This window comes from Hirundo rustica, chromosome 3, assembly GCF_015227805.2.
Source record: "Hirundo rustica isolate bHirRus1 chromosome 3, bHirRus1.pri.v3, whole genome shotgun sequence".
NCBI classification, from domain to species: Eukaryota; Metazoa; Chordata; class Aves; order Passeriformes; family Hirundinidae; genus Hirundo; species Hirundo rustica.
The window spans coordinates 2,510,017-2,524,664 of NC_053452.1; the positions used below are offsets into that span (position 1 = coordinate 2,510,017).

The following is a 14,648-nucleotide window of genomic DNA, read 5'->3' on the forward strand; positions in this document are numbered from 1 at the left end:
ATGAAGTTTCATGTCCTTTACCGTTGCTGTCAAGGACGTGGGAAAACTCCCTGTTGGCAGGAGAACGGAGCCATGCAACCAAAGAAGGCCAAAGTCCTTATCTGGGCCATATTTTAATCCCCCACTTGCTTTCAAGGATTTGACTCTGCTGCTCCTTCTCTTGCTCTGGTTTGGATTTACACATTCCATGCCATTTGTGGAGTGACCAGAGCCTGGTTTCACGTTTGCCTGGGTAACTGTGGCAGAAGTGGGGAGAAGTTAGCGGGGCACAGCCTGGAGGGAGCTGCAGCTTCCTCAGAGCAGCGCAAAGAACAAAGGATGGGGAGCAGCTATCCAAGTGTTTTTAACCACAATTAACTGGCTCTGGGTAAGGTCTTCTGTTTCCTTAGCATAAGTGTTCTTGTGTCTCTGTGATGCCTTCTACTGGCAGTATTTTCAGCCCACACCCATCACGTTCCTGCCCTCGCCAACTGGGGTCCTGCCATGACCTCAGAGATCAGCTTTTATTCCTGTTTTCCTCTCTGACACAGAAAACCAAGAGCTGTCATTTGGCTAGGGGAACACGTGCTCTTTGCCCATAAGGGGAGAAAGGAATTAGAGCATTAAAACCAGCTATAAGATAGCACAAGGAGCTTGGAAGAATGCCCTGCTTGGCCCAGTTCACTATTTTGATCTCCTGTATGCAGATACCTACTGGATGGTCAGAAAGAGTGCACATCACTTCGCATGCTGTTCTCTCTCTCCACTAACCTTGGTGATCAGGGAAGCTGCCTTGCTGTGTTGAAGGGTTAAGCCATTCTCATAAGTGGATTTTGCTGATTGGATTGTCCTTCGTGTTGATGCTGTGGGCGAAGTGTAATCACAGGAGCAATGTTAAAAACCTGCCCGACGCTGGGGGCCATAAGCTGGTGCTGCAGCTGAGTGTGGCTGAGCCAGTTTCTGTAGCCACTGGGCGATGGGTTGTGTAACCAGCACTGTGTGTGATTGCCTCTGGTGGCCCTGCCCAAAAGGTGAGGTGTGGCAGCAAGCATCTGCCATCACCTCTTTCATGTGAGGAAGGTGGAATCCACACCTCTGGACAAATAGCAAGCTCCGGGCTGCCAGAGTACCTTCTGTGCTACACACCTCACCAGTGCCAGTGTGCTTTCCTTTGGAAAAGGAATTCTGAGAGTTACATACGTTGGTGCATTCATTTAAGAAGTTCTCCATGACACATCTCATTCTCTTGTTTGTCTTTTACAGAAACCTGTTTCCTGCAAATCTTGTTGCTGCGGCTTTCCGAACGGTAAGATCTCGTTGGACTTTGGACATGAGCTGCAGTGCATAGGCTCTTTTTTTGGAAGAAGACTAGAAAGATGGTGTAGAAAATACCAGAAGTTAATTTACTTATAGAAGGTAGGGTTTTTAAAAGCACATGATACAGTCAGACTTCCATGGCAAATGATTTGAAAAATAACCCTCGAACAAAAGCGTATTCAAAGCCCATCTTTTCTACCTTCACCAAAAATACTCTTTAAACTTTGGGTGCCATGTTGAGCAGCAGTGGCAATCCTGCTTTGTGCCAGGCTGCTTGCCATTTTGAGGAGCTAGCTGGGAATCCTTTGGCTATGTAGTTTAGAGCTGGGCTCAGAACAGACAAGGCTGAAGACCTTTAGGCTCCCATGTGTGTAAGCATTACCTGTTGCCTGATGGTTTTATTCAGTAGTTTCCATTCTATCCCTTGCTGGATTAATTACTCAGCCTGGTTTCTCTTCCAACAGAGATTATGTGTGGTGGGATGGTAACTGGCACCAGAACATAGCGCGATGGATAAAACTGGATTTAAACTGATGGATAGGAGCTCCAAAAAAGATTTTGATTTAGTTCTCAGTGCTAATTTTATATGTCAGGATAGAGACTGTTGAGAATATTGTCATGGGGCAGAGTGATTCTTTATGATACAGGAGCAGAATAATAGCTTTTGCATTCATTTGGGTTTGCTTTTGCATCAAAACCAAGGGCAAGCTCTTAAAATCAAGTTCAATTTTGCATGAATGTATAATACAGTCAATATTCCACGAGTAAAAACAGAAGCAGTACAAAAATAACACTATGAAAAGGATATTTTGTGATGCCTTAGTGTCAGGGTTGTGTGCATACAGGGATGAAATAAAGCAGTCATCTTTTCCTCTGTGCTGCTGTTGTCACAGGCAATTGACGGGGACAGAAGCTTCTTCCCTCCTTTTATATTTAAAGAAAACAAGCCCAAAGAAGTGCCCTGCTTTTGTGAGGTGCCCTGCTTTTGTGAGGTGTCTAGTTTGTTTATCAAAGTAAACTGTTGCCCTAGATTTTAGATATTTTGCTGACAGTTTTAATGCCTGCCTCACCATTTTTGTTTGGTTGTGTTTTTTTTTTCTTCTCACCTGCAGTATGCGACGGACTATAGGATAGTGCTCAGGAACACTACCTCTGGAAATGCCACAAAGGAAAAGGTAAGGTCACTTCTTAGTTTTTTAAACCAATTGTTGTCAGTAATATTTGACTACTTCACAGCCTTTAATTCTTTCCAGCACTCTTGGGAAAGAAACAAGTACTTTTCATTGCCTGGAACTGAGACACACACAAGCTGAATTAGTATCCACAGCCACAACAGAAAGCTGTGATGGAGAGGAGAGTTGAGCTCAACTTTATTTTTTTAGGCCATGCTTCCTTAGACCTGGTCTCCCTTGATCTAAATTTTAGCCAGTCTGCCTAATGTTTCCAAATAACTTTCTGTAGACTTGGCACTAAATAGCAATCAGGCTGGCTGAGTATGTCCCTTAAACATTACTCTTCATTAAGAGTTTGGAGAGAATGATTTTTTTTCCCTCTACCCAAGGCTCTTTAAAAAAAAAAAAAAAAAAAAAAAAAAAGAGAGAGAGAGAGATTTGTTGGGTTGAGAATTTTTTCTCGTTGCTGAAATTTTCTTTGAAGCAGTAACAAGTGGTCTGAAGGAGTAAAAGTTCCAGACAGAACATTACAAATAGGCTACTGCTGCAATGGTGTCAAAAACAGAACTGGTGTGTAGGTGTAGACAAAGTAGAGAGTGGTATCTTCCATTTGTAGATGGCAGAACTTCCAGAAATGCTCTGGATCCCACTGAGTGCCATTTCTCCTGCAGACAGGGCTGTCAAACGTGTTTATTACTGGCCAGAGCCAACATGTTGCAGGCCCAGCAATAATGACAGTTGTCTTCCAAGCAGCATGCTGTGAAACAGACCCAGGGTCCCAGCCTGCAAGGTGTCACCTTGCTCCAAATAAAGTGTCTCGTGTGCAGCCGTAGGATTTTGGGGAGACTGGTGTGAGAAATTACTTTCAAGGTGATTTTCTTTTCCTCAGGTTCATTCTGGCTGTCTGAGCTCAGTATCAGATGTTGGGTTACTATGTTTTTAATACGAATTCCCCTAAGGAAAGAGCCTTGTTATGTTCCCATTTATCATGGAAGGCCCACCAGTTAGTAAAACCACCGGGGAAAAAAGCAGTTTCTGCTCACCCAGAGGGGCTCCAGAGCCTGTGCCCGAGCAGAGGAAGCGTTGGCTTCATCACCTTCTCCTCCCCGTGCGCGGTGTGCGCGCAGGCGACGCGGCGCGGTGTTTGCTCCCAGCCCTGGGCTGACCTTTCACCAGGTGACAGGTGGCTGGCATGAGGCATGAATGGAGCAGGGGCAGAGCCGTGCTGTGCCTGGGAGCCTGGCATCACGGGGTGAGCAGCTCCACTGGGGAAGGAGGCAGCTGCCCCTGCCCGTGGGATCGCGTTAGCCCAGACCCGCAGTCACCCCGTGGGATGCCGCGGAATCCCAAAAGAGCACTTTCTCCCTCTGTGCCCTGCGCCAGGGCATGCCCCTGCAGCTTTGTGCTGCTGGAACGGTGCAGTGTGAAAGGCTGTAGCAGCGTGCACTTGGATTCGTGTGTTTGTCGCAGAGTTATTGGGCATTTAAGCAAGGGTAAGCGGAAGGGGAGTAAGGCTTTTATTTATCTTCGCTGTCAGGTTTTTGATGTAGGCAAGCACAGATTCTAACCATATCCAGTGGACTGAGTGCTGGCTGTCAAGTACTTTTTTAATGCTTGTTCAACACCATCACTTTTCCTTAAGAGATAAGAATGCATCTTTTTTGGCCCTTTAAAATACAACGTTGTTTTTTTCATTTTTCCTCTCTCTTTTTCCTGCTTATCAGTCTCCTGTTCTATCAGCAAAAATATTCTGAATATGCCACTGCTGTCTGTTTTTGCCGACAGTTGTGATGATGTAAATGTTATTTCTGCCATTACTTTCCCAAAACCTTTTTTAAGTTGGAGCAAAACCAGATTGAGCTTCTTCAATTCCAGAAGACGCCCTACTGTCTCTAGGGAAGAACAGACCAAATGAAAAGAGAGCGTCATCTCGGTTTTGTTAGCTTAGTTTCAGTACTGGTCTGACCGTAGTATTTATGGATAGATGAGGATTAGCTTTGGAAAGAGGAATATGATTTTTGGATATCATAGTGACAGAAGTTTGGTTCCAGGGGAATAAGATCATATTCCTATCTACTTTTTTTCTTTCATCAGCAGTATATTTGAGTGAAGAGGAGAAATGTTTTCCTTCAGCTTTCCCTAGGAATAGCACAGAGCAAAATTTTCCATTGATTATATTTTCCCCCCAGTGGTTAATAGGCCCTGTCTTCTCTTGCTGATGAAGTGAATAGTGGGACGTGTAGTTGTTTGCTCAGCCGTGTCCTTTTTTGTTGTTTCACGTGCTCACCTCATGTTTACCCAGCTTTTATGGCCACATCCTCTCTCTTTGGCAGCAAGAGTTCCTGGGGCACAGACTATCTCCCTTTACCATCTGCAGCACAGGGGGCCTGGAGGGGCTCAGTTCCTCTCTGGACAGGAGTAAAAATACACAAACCAGTGGTCGCTCTTCTTCCTCACATCACATGGCTGCGTTTTCTTTTCAGCCACCTACTACTGGGACTGTTCAGTGTCAGCAGTTGTTTCCTTGATAAGAGTTTTGTTTCAAGAGCTAAAAAACAATGGGATCTTCGGAAAGGTTCAAGGACCAGAAGAGCTCCGTGAATCTTCCTAAGAGAATGCATAATTTCAGGCAAACAATAACGTGTCCCATAGTTTGTCCAGAGACAAAGTTCTCATTAAAGCTGTTTTTGTTTGGTGTCCACAATGCTGCTTGGTTTGGCTGCCCCTTTGGGGTGATGCACTCTTCTGTGAGAGTACAAAAAGGCCGTTCAGCATCTGCCAGTTTTTAGAGGCTGGGATTGTGAGGATCTTCCGCTGAAGATTTTCTGCTGGACTCATTCCATGTTGTGTCGCAACGAGGTGGAATTCCCTGAATGCTTGCAGATCGTCCCCTGGATTTGCAGGGGGAAATTTCTTGCAGCAAGTTGCTATTCTAGGCAAGTGGTGCATCTTCTGCCTACACCTGCAGTGTTGGGAGGTGATGGTGAATGTTGTGTGTTGTAGAGTAATCGGTGATAGAGAGAGCAAGGGGAGAAGCAAGACCTGAAAGTGGGGACAGGATGGCAGGAATAGAGGGAGACAACTCACAAGCTTTTGGCAGTGGCACACACGGTCATCTTCTGGTCACCAAGAGGGTCAGGGAATCCCCAGATAACAAAATCCAGGCTTGAAGGGTTGGTGAGTGTGAGCACTTGGAGAACAGCAGCAGCACTTACCACAGTGAAGAGTATTTGCTGTTTTTAGGACTTTTTTTTTTTTTTTTTTGAGGAATGGTCTGAGCCTATTATGGTAAATTTCTGTTCCAGCTGAACTTTTCATATTACCCCTGTATCAAAGGAACCCAGTATAAAATGATCTATATTATAAAATAACATCCCATATACACAGATGGTTTGTTTAATTGAGGGTGTCATTCTTTTTGTCTTCACTTTTCTTAACACAGAAGAGTTTAGAGCTTTCAATCACAAAAACCAGAATATAAAGTGTTAGTGTGTGTGACAGCATGTTTCTTCAGCTATCCCTGGAGATATCACTGTGCTTCATGCTTCATTTCTGTCCATGATCTCAATTCTTTCAGTCAGGAATCAAATCAATAGTGGCAGCTTAGCCCTGAACAAGCAGCTACCGTAAAAAATTGCAAATTCCATATCTAATTATTTTTTACCTAGCCCATAAAAAATGCCAGCACCTTCACTCTTTGTAAACACTTCTCTGAATAGTTTAACCTTCCTGCTTTTGTGTATAATTTACATTTTATTCCCTTCCCTGCAGGACTTTGTTTCCACCTGCCATTGAGAGACAGTCCACTTCAGCAGCGTATTTCCAGCAAAAACATCAATCTTAAGCCAGGCTGGTTTCATCAGATTTGGCAGATCAGTATCCTGAGTTCTTTAGTCAATATTCATTTCAAACTTTTAGCTCAGAATGTATTTTTCTTTCCTAGTGTTGAGCTAGTGTCCACTTAAACTAGCCAAAAGGCCAAAACTTGTACACAAACCTCGTCTGTTACAGAAGTTCTTCCAAATAAAACAACAATTTGACATGTTTGTACTGCCAAGTTGGAGAGAAAAAAAAACCCAGTTTGTCAAAACAATTACATTTTTACGGAGCCACAAGAGCACTCATTCAGTTTGTGTGATACTACATTGCCAAAGGGAGCTCTGGCTCTGTCTGAGAAGCAGAGAAGGACTAACAGAGCAGACCTGTGGGTAAACTAGTTTTTGTCAATAGGTGGATCCTGTTTTTATCCTCTGGCTTTTCCCAGGCAGTGACGGATTTCTGAGAAGGGCACCAGGTTCTCTACCTCCCACAGCTGACATGGACAGATGAAGGAGTAGGTTGCCACAGTTTGCTGCCTTTCTGTGCCTTTCTCCCCTCTTTCTGCTTCATAACACTGGTTGTTTTCTCATAGTTTTCACCTTGGTATCATCACTGCACCAAAGTCCTGAGTAAACCGGGGAGTTTGCTTGTTCAGGTCACTGAGAACACAGCTATTATGTTGCTGGGCACATGGAGAGGTAGCAGCAGGCCTTTTCCTCCTCCAATGAATCCATGGCAGCTCATAACTAGGGAGGTTTGTACCTGAACTGCGTCCAGATCTCTTTGATTCCCTTCAACAAAATGGGCCCTTCCTTTCCAAAAGAGCTTCTGCTTGTTGATTTCAGATCAGTCAGAACAACAACAAAACGAGGTGACCCTTTTGTTAGGTTTTTGTCCTGTTCTCACGTGTAACAAGCCTTCTTTTTTCATCTCTGCAGATCCCCATTGGTACTGAGATCGAGGGGATGAACATCCTGGGACTGGTGCTGTTTGCTCTGGTTTTAGGAGTGGCTCTGAAAAAGCTTGGCCAGGAGGGGGAAGATCTGATTCGCTTCTTTAACTCGTTCAATGAGGCAACAATGGTGTTGGTAACCTGGATCATGTGGTAAGTGTGTGACTGCAGGTACACCTGCACTGCAGGCCTGTGCTCGGATCAGCAAACTCACATTTCATCTCTCTGTCCAGCTTTCTCCCGTGGGATCCCTCACCGCAGCAAAAGTGAATGCTGTGATGGTGAGGTCTTTTCTCCTTGCTCGTGCCCTGTAATGAGACAGTCACTCGTAGCTTAAGGTATCAGGCTGGAGAACTTCAAAGGGTTGCCTACAAATCCTCTCCAGGACTCCTTTTTGATTATTTAGTGGAAAGAAAACTCAGTATTTCCTAAGGCTGATTTTTTTTTTTTTCTCTTGCCTATTAATGAGCAAATACATTATTTCACTTAATTCCTTGGAGTCTGGAAAAGTTTATGGGCTGAATATTGCTCCTATCAATGCCACGAAACTTTTGACGCCAAAAAAAGTCTGTCAGTTAGGAACTGGAGCACACTGAACTGTCTCATTAGGCAAGAAAGGAGGCATTGAAGCCTTGAAGGAGGCAGGCACCTCTAGGGAGCAGTTCAGACCACCTAAGCTGGGGTAGGAGCAGCCTTCTGGCTGGGTTTTCCATCAGGGGGGATGAACCTGGGCCACAGAGCAGTATCACGGCTATCCTTGGGTAGCTGTATGGAGTTAGGCTGCTCCTGTGAAACCAGAAGTACTAGCACTTCATCCAAAATTAAAAATATTCATAAAGATAACTAGCAAACAAATGAACAGTGGGGCATTTCTCACTCCCTTTCCAAAGCTGTTGAAAAAATGGTAAATGTACCTTAGCAGAGGCATTTTTTTCTTCCTTCATTCTGCGTTTTTCATTCCTACTGTTTTCCTCTCCCTAAGAAGCAGAAGGGTTTTAACAAAACACCTGATTTTACACAGCCACTAACTCTGTGTTAGTTGCTATCATAAGGGATTGAAAAAATCCAGTCTCCAAGCAGCTTAAGCTTTTTACTCTTGAGTGTAATTCCTTGGACACTGAATACTGATAAGAGGCAGTTCATGTATTCAGCTTATTACACTGCTAGCACTTCAAGCCAATCAGTTGGTATGTAATCCTTTATTTTGTGGATTATGGGAACCACTGCTGACCTTTAACAGTGAAGCCCTTACTTGCTCTCTCTCTCCTTCTTTGAGGCTCTTGTGTAGTCCTGGTATTTATTCAAAATCTGTCAAGCTGCATGTGCTTCCCAAGGGATGCTTTGGAATGGTGAAATCATGCTACCAGGAGCAAAGGCAATTTAAACTCGTCTGTGGTCCTGCTCGAGAGCCACTCTCGTGTTTAGCAGCACTTGGGTCTCAGCTCTCAGTTCTTTCCTCTCTGGCCTCCCTCTTCAAGGGGTGGAATTCAGTGTTCAGAGTTTGTGCAGGACCAGGGCTCAGCTGGATCTGGCTAATCAGGATCCTCAGAAACACAGTGCAAAGGCAGAATTGCAGAAGATAGATGGGGAATGTTCCACAGCCCACCCCCGCCCTGCCCAGAGATTTGGCCAGGAGAAGATAGAGGATGTTCACATGGATCTGGGACATAGGGAGATGCTCTCTGCATGGAACAGGGGAGCTGCAGAAACGCTGAGGGAGAGGCAGGCCAGGAAGAAGTGAGTGATCTGAGCAGCCTTAAGGCTTGCTCACCTTTCCAGACCTTTGCATGCTTAACCATACCTTCGGAAGTTTGTCCTGACTCCACAAATCACCTTCTTTGAACACGGGCTTTGCATTCTTTATTCCTGAGATGTACAGGCAAACCTTTCGTGGTCACACATTTTCCTGGGGCAGGATTTTGGGGAGCTGGGTGATCTTTTAGTGTTTCTTAATCTTAGAAGAAAGGGATGAAGTGTGGACAGCATGAGCAGAGGTACTCAGACACAAACATCCCAGTAGAGCTTAGGAAGGAGCTGGGCCTGCAGTGATCCACACAGTTTGTTTGGAGCTGCTGTGCTCTTGCTGCAAGGGCAGCTCAGCCTTTTCAGGGCTACTGGGACCAGAGGTGTGGCTGTGACCTGCAGGTGGCCCTTCCCCTGGAGCAGCTCCGGGTGCTCTTGACAAAGGGAACTTCAAACAAATGCTGACGTGGCGTGTTTCATGGATGCGTGTGTTTGTGTGCCCAGCTGTTGGCTTGGGGGAAACTCTGGAAGCCTGATCATTTAACTTAGTCCTTTTTAGGCAAATAGCAGAGTTAATTGCTGTCTTTGGCACATGCATCAGCAGCCTTTAGCTGAGCTCTCTGGTATGTGCACAGCTTTTTCTTAACCTCCACGGAGCTGGCACCCGGTGATTTTAATGACCTGACTCCGTACTTGTGCTGGGAGTTTCTGCTTGTGCAAGACCCAACTGTTTGACCTCTCTCTCTACCCCAGTGATGTGATGCTGCTCCTTTCCCCTCCCTTCCCTCCCCTTCCCACTGGTGTCTTGTCCTGGTAGCTCCTGGTAGCATTTCTGCTTCCCACTCACCTTCCCTTTGGCACTCTCCTGACTGTGTCTCTGAGGGCATAAGTGAACAGGCCTTTTAAAATTTGACTGCTTACCACCCACCAAACAAGAGTCTTAGAGGAAAAACCTTCCAAGTTTGCGTGTGTGGTGAATAAGGAACCACCCTTCAGTAGAAGAAGCAGATTCTTTAGCAGAATGGATGGAAAATGTTGTGTTTTCCAAGGCTTCTTGTTGGTTCTTCATGACAACCAATATTTCATTTACGCAGGTATGTACCTATTGGCATTATGTTCCTTGTTGGGAGCAAGATCGTTGAAATGGAAGATATTGTGCTTCTGGTGACCAGTCTGGGAAAATACATCTTTGCCTCCATCCTGGGCCACGTCATCCACGGAGGAATCATTCTGCCGCTTATTTATTTTGCAGCCACACGGCAAAATCCCTATCGTTTTCTCTTAGGACTTATCACACCACTTGCCACTGCGTTTGCAACTTGCTCCAGGTGGGTTTCTGTGCCACTTCTCGGATCTTGTAGCCTGGTTGTGTTTGTCACCCTAAACTGCCTGCATCCAGTTTTAGTTTTAGGTGGGAATATTGTTCCTGAGGTTGCAAAAAGAGTCCTCTGAGCACAGAGAGTCTCACTGCTGTCATCAGCCTGCCACACAGCACGTGCTGATTGTCAACTGTTGGAAAGAATTCCTCACAACATTTGGGCTGTATCATGATGCTGAGTTGGAAATATCTTGGGGGGGGAAAAAAAAATAAATTATTGTCTTTAAATGATCCTGCCAGCTGTCCTTTCAATTTTAAGTGAAGTGAGGGTCAGTAGTGAGTGACTTTGTCCTCCAAAGTTTACTTTTTAAGTTCAGAAGAACCTGGAACAAATTTAGACTAATTTTGTAGGAGCAAAGCAGACTTGCTTGCTAGTGTAAAGGCATTTAACATTATTTATTTCAAAGATCTGGCCAGATTTCATTTTAAACTTTTATTGGTCATAACCAAACAATTGAGCACGTCATTTACACTTTTCTCAAATACAAGCACCTGATCAAATAATGTATCTATAACACCTGAACAAATAACATCTCTATATAAAATCATTAAATCCATGGAAAACCATTTTCATCATCTCCAAAAGTAGATGGCTGTCGGAGGAGCTGAAATACTGTTCATAAACTCTCTCCTCCTGCATAGTAGGAGAGAGTTTATGAATAAAACCATGTGATTTGTAGTGCCATAAATAAATCCAGGAGTGATTTTTTTTTTTAATTATTTTTCTGTTCATTTGATAAGGTACTAGTACAGCATTAACAGAGATTCCTGTTGCATCTGTTGTGTTTACATTATCACAGAATCACAGAATGGTTTGGGTTGGAAGGAACTTTAAAGATCCTAAAGCTCCAACCTCCCCTGCTACACTCGCACCCGTTATTGTATTTTTGTGGTTTGAGACTTGTTCTTTCCGCAGCCTTGCAGTGCTGCATACTGTGTTGAGTCATGAGGTCTTGCTTCTGGGAGATTAAAGTCCTTATCAGCTATTTCTGGATGAAAGCAGATTATTAAATACCTCTGCTCCAAACTCAACGAGGAGGGTCCCTCATCGCCATCATGGCAGAGAGGGACTGTAAAATGGTGTTGTCTTGACAGTCCTGCCTGCAGCAGGCTAGAGAGATGAAAGCCATGGGACAGTGATGGGGCGTTCAGAGCACCCTGGCGCTCTGTGTTTCATTGCTCCCCGTTCTGTTTCCAGCTCAGCCACGCTCCCGTCCATGATCAAGTGTATTGAGGAGAACAACGGAGTCGACAAGAGGATCAGCAGGTTTATCCTTCCCATTGGGGCCACTGTGAACATGGATGGAGCTGCTATTTTCCAGTGCATGGCAGCTGTGTTCATTGCTCAGCTGAACAATGTCGACCTCAACCCTGGGCAGATCTTCACAATTCTGTAAGTTGCTTGTGACCGCATCCTTCTGGCCCCCAGACACGTTCAAGCCGTGGTCTCTCCGTTAATAACTAACAGTTAGCATTCCACGTCTCTGACCTAAAGCTTACAAACTGCTATGTAACATAATTATAGGGTGATTAAAGGATGGAGTCCTTAAACCTTTACAAGATTTGCCAGAGTCTCGATTTAATAGAAGGTGGAACCTGGGAGGGGTAATTGAATTCTGAAGCAGCCTTTTAGCTGTTTAAAGCTCTTTTTCACATGAAATTCCTCTCCTTCCTTAAGCATTTCGCTCCTCCACCCTCCAGTCACCATTAGACTGGGTAATTGAGGCATTCTGCACTGCCCAGAAAGTAGCCCCTGATTCCCCCTCTGGATGTCCTAGAAAATTCTCCTGCCAGCTCCTTGGTTCCCATGAAGTCATTGTCTTCATTTCTCTCCTCAAAATCCCTTAAATGAGGATGCCACAAACAGTTCTCCTCACTGCCCAGGAGCCACAGCTTCATCCACCAGATGCCTCCTAGCATTTTTTAGCCTTTCCTGGCCAGGTTTTATTTCTTTCTTGATCGTGTTTCCAGTATGTTTGTCTGTTTAAGGCAGGGCTGGGGCATTGGGGTAATTTTTTTTGGTGGGTAGCCAGATTAGCTTTTCAGGTACTCTAAGTGAGTCAGGTGTTGTGAAGACACACCTGAGGATGATGCAGTGATAGCCCAAGGCGAGCTCAGTTGCAGATATCTGCACACAAAATGGTGTGTTGAGCACATGCACTGCAGGTTTCCAGCTCCTGATTTAGGGTCTGTGTTGGGATGCAAACACAGAGACACAGAGACAGTGCTGTGCCCTGCATGAGTTTGCCTTTATCGATGTGGGGTCAGGGGGTGTAAGTCACTCAGCCGTACCGGAGCTGGGAATGTTAGTAAGGCCGCAGGATACAGCTGTGTTGGTTGTTCCTTATCCTGAAAATGCAATCCTGGTGTTGAACCCGGAGCCATCCAACTGCTGCGGATCCCTGCTGAGCCCCTGTCCTCTGTACCATCAGCAGGCAGGAAGGGGTTTGCCTGGGAAGCGAACGCTCCGCGTGTCCCATGCTGGAGCGTTTGTTTACAATTCCCGTAGCGGGGAAGCACGTGACAGAGCGCGGCAGGGGACAGCTGGGAGCTCCTCTGACCGGGCACGGGCGTTGGTTTGCAGCGTGACGGCCACGGCGTCCAGCGTGGGAGCGGCCGGGGTCCCTGCCGGAGGCGTCCTCACCATCGCCATCATCCTGGAGGCCATCGGGCTGCCCACCAACGACCTGTCCCTCATACTGGCCGTGGACTGGATCGTGTGAGTACACTTACGTGGAGCTATGGAACGGATGAGGTTGGAACAAAATGTTCAGATTGTCAAGTCCAGTGTAGCGCCGCCAGCGCGCTCCCCGTGTCGTGGGGGCTCCACCGCTTCCCTAGGCAGTTTGGTCAGGTGATTTGCAACTCTTTCCATGGAAAAGTATCTAATCTAAACCTCCCCCAGTGCAGTTGAGGCCGTTTCGGTTCGTCCTGTCGTTTGTTGCATGGGAGAAGAGAGTGACATCCACCTCACTACAGTATCCTTGCAGCTGGGAACGTGGTCAAAGTACAGAATGTAACCCAGTATAAAATAAAACCCCGTAGAAAATAAGGCTCTGCCTACAGAAGAGGTAACTTGTGATGGGGAATGGAAAAGGTGGTGCCTTCCCAGTTAAAGCAGTCAGTATGCTAAAATCCCTCTTCGGCTTTTTTATTTAGCTTTTGTAGAAATGTATTTCTTGGCTTCAATCCCCATTAGAACGGTTGTTCAAAGTCTGTTAGTTTAGAAGGTGTTGATACTGCTGGAAATTATTTGGACACTAGAAGGGCAGGAGTGGACAAAGGAAATTGAGTCTGAGCATCAGTTCTGGAAAGCTTCCTTGGTCACATGTGGGAAGCAGTTTCCATCAGAAGCTCTTGTCAGCTATTGTTTGAACTTTTTTCTAGTTTCAAGGCTGCTCAAAGCACCAAGACACAAAGAGTGTCATAGAGGGGTGCTGTCCATTGGCAGGGCAGGGACACAGAGGGTTTGTGGCACTTGTCACTGCTGTGGGCAGTGTCATGGCTGGAACACACTGCTGAGTGTCACACGTTCAGTAGACAGTATTACCACCTTTCCTTTCCGTCTTCTGGGAAGGCAGTGAGAGGTCAGTAAGGGTCAAGTGATCTGAATCCTGCCTAGGTAATTCGTTTCCAGTTGGAGGGTTATTGGGCAGCTCCTGGTTTAGGCTGCACATAATGCCTCAGCATTGCTTTTTGGAAACACCAACCTCTGTACAGATGGTGCATTCCCACAGCAGATGTGGAAATTAGGATGCCTGAGGACACCCTGGAATTTCAGAGACTGGAGAAGGTGGCAGCTGTATTACTTTCCCTTCCCACACAACACGTGTCTGTGGAGCAGAATCATATTTCTACAGCTTCCTTAGGGTCATCACACTCTTTCTTACTGTAACCTCTTGGGGATCAGCCACCTCCAGAGGACAGGAGATACAGGCAAAACAGTGGCTGGCCCTTTTTATCCTGTCTTCCTAAGGAAGTACAGTAGTGGCTGGACATTCCACACCGGTACTTGCAAGTGAATGGAGGCAAAAGTGAAAAACTTGCCCTTCCTTTCACTCTGGGCTGCCCTCAGCCTGTGTTGTGCTGGCTGCCTTCATATGTAGCATCCCTCTGTGGTCAACACTTCTAGTCAAGGAAGCTCAACCTTGTGGTGACAAAATGGGGAAGGAGTCCCATGTCTTGCTTTAACGTCAGCTGTTTAATTAGCAGAGAGGACCACAATTACAAGTTGAGCCTCTGTTAAAGTTAGGATGCAGAATGACTAGCAAGTCTCAAAAGCCGCATG

The 14,648-nt window shown here is 45.7% G+C and overlaps 1 protein-coding gene across 2 annotated transcripts in view; it reads left to right on the top strand.

Annotated features, from left to right (window-relative positions):
- SLC1A4 (solute carrier family 1 member 4) overlaps nt 1-14,648 on the top strand; it is a 31,737-nt gene that overhangs the window by 8,279 nt on the left and 8,810 nt on the right. For both annotated transcript variants that reach the window (XM_040059048.2, XM_040059049.1), the window contains exons 2-7: nt 1,243-1,285; nt 2,409-2,471; nt 7,226-7,392; nt 10,077-10,310; nt 11,559-11,753; nt 12,945-13,079. In XM_040059048.2, the coding sequence (XP_039914982.1) occupies nt 1,243-1,285; nt 2,409-2,471; nt 7,226-7,392; nt 10,077-10,310; nt 11,559-11,753; nt 12,945-13,079 (837 nt within the window). The remainder of the gene's footprint in view (nt 1-1,242; nt 1,286-2,408; nt 2,472-7,225; nt 7,393-10,076; nt 10,311-11,558; nt 11,754-12,944; nt 13,080-14,648) is intronic.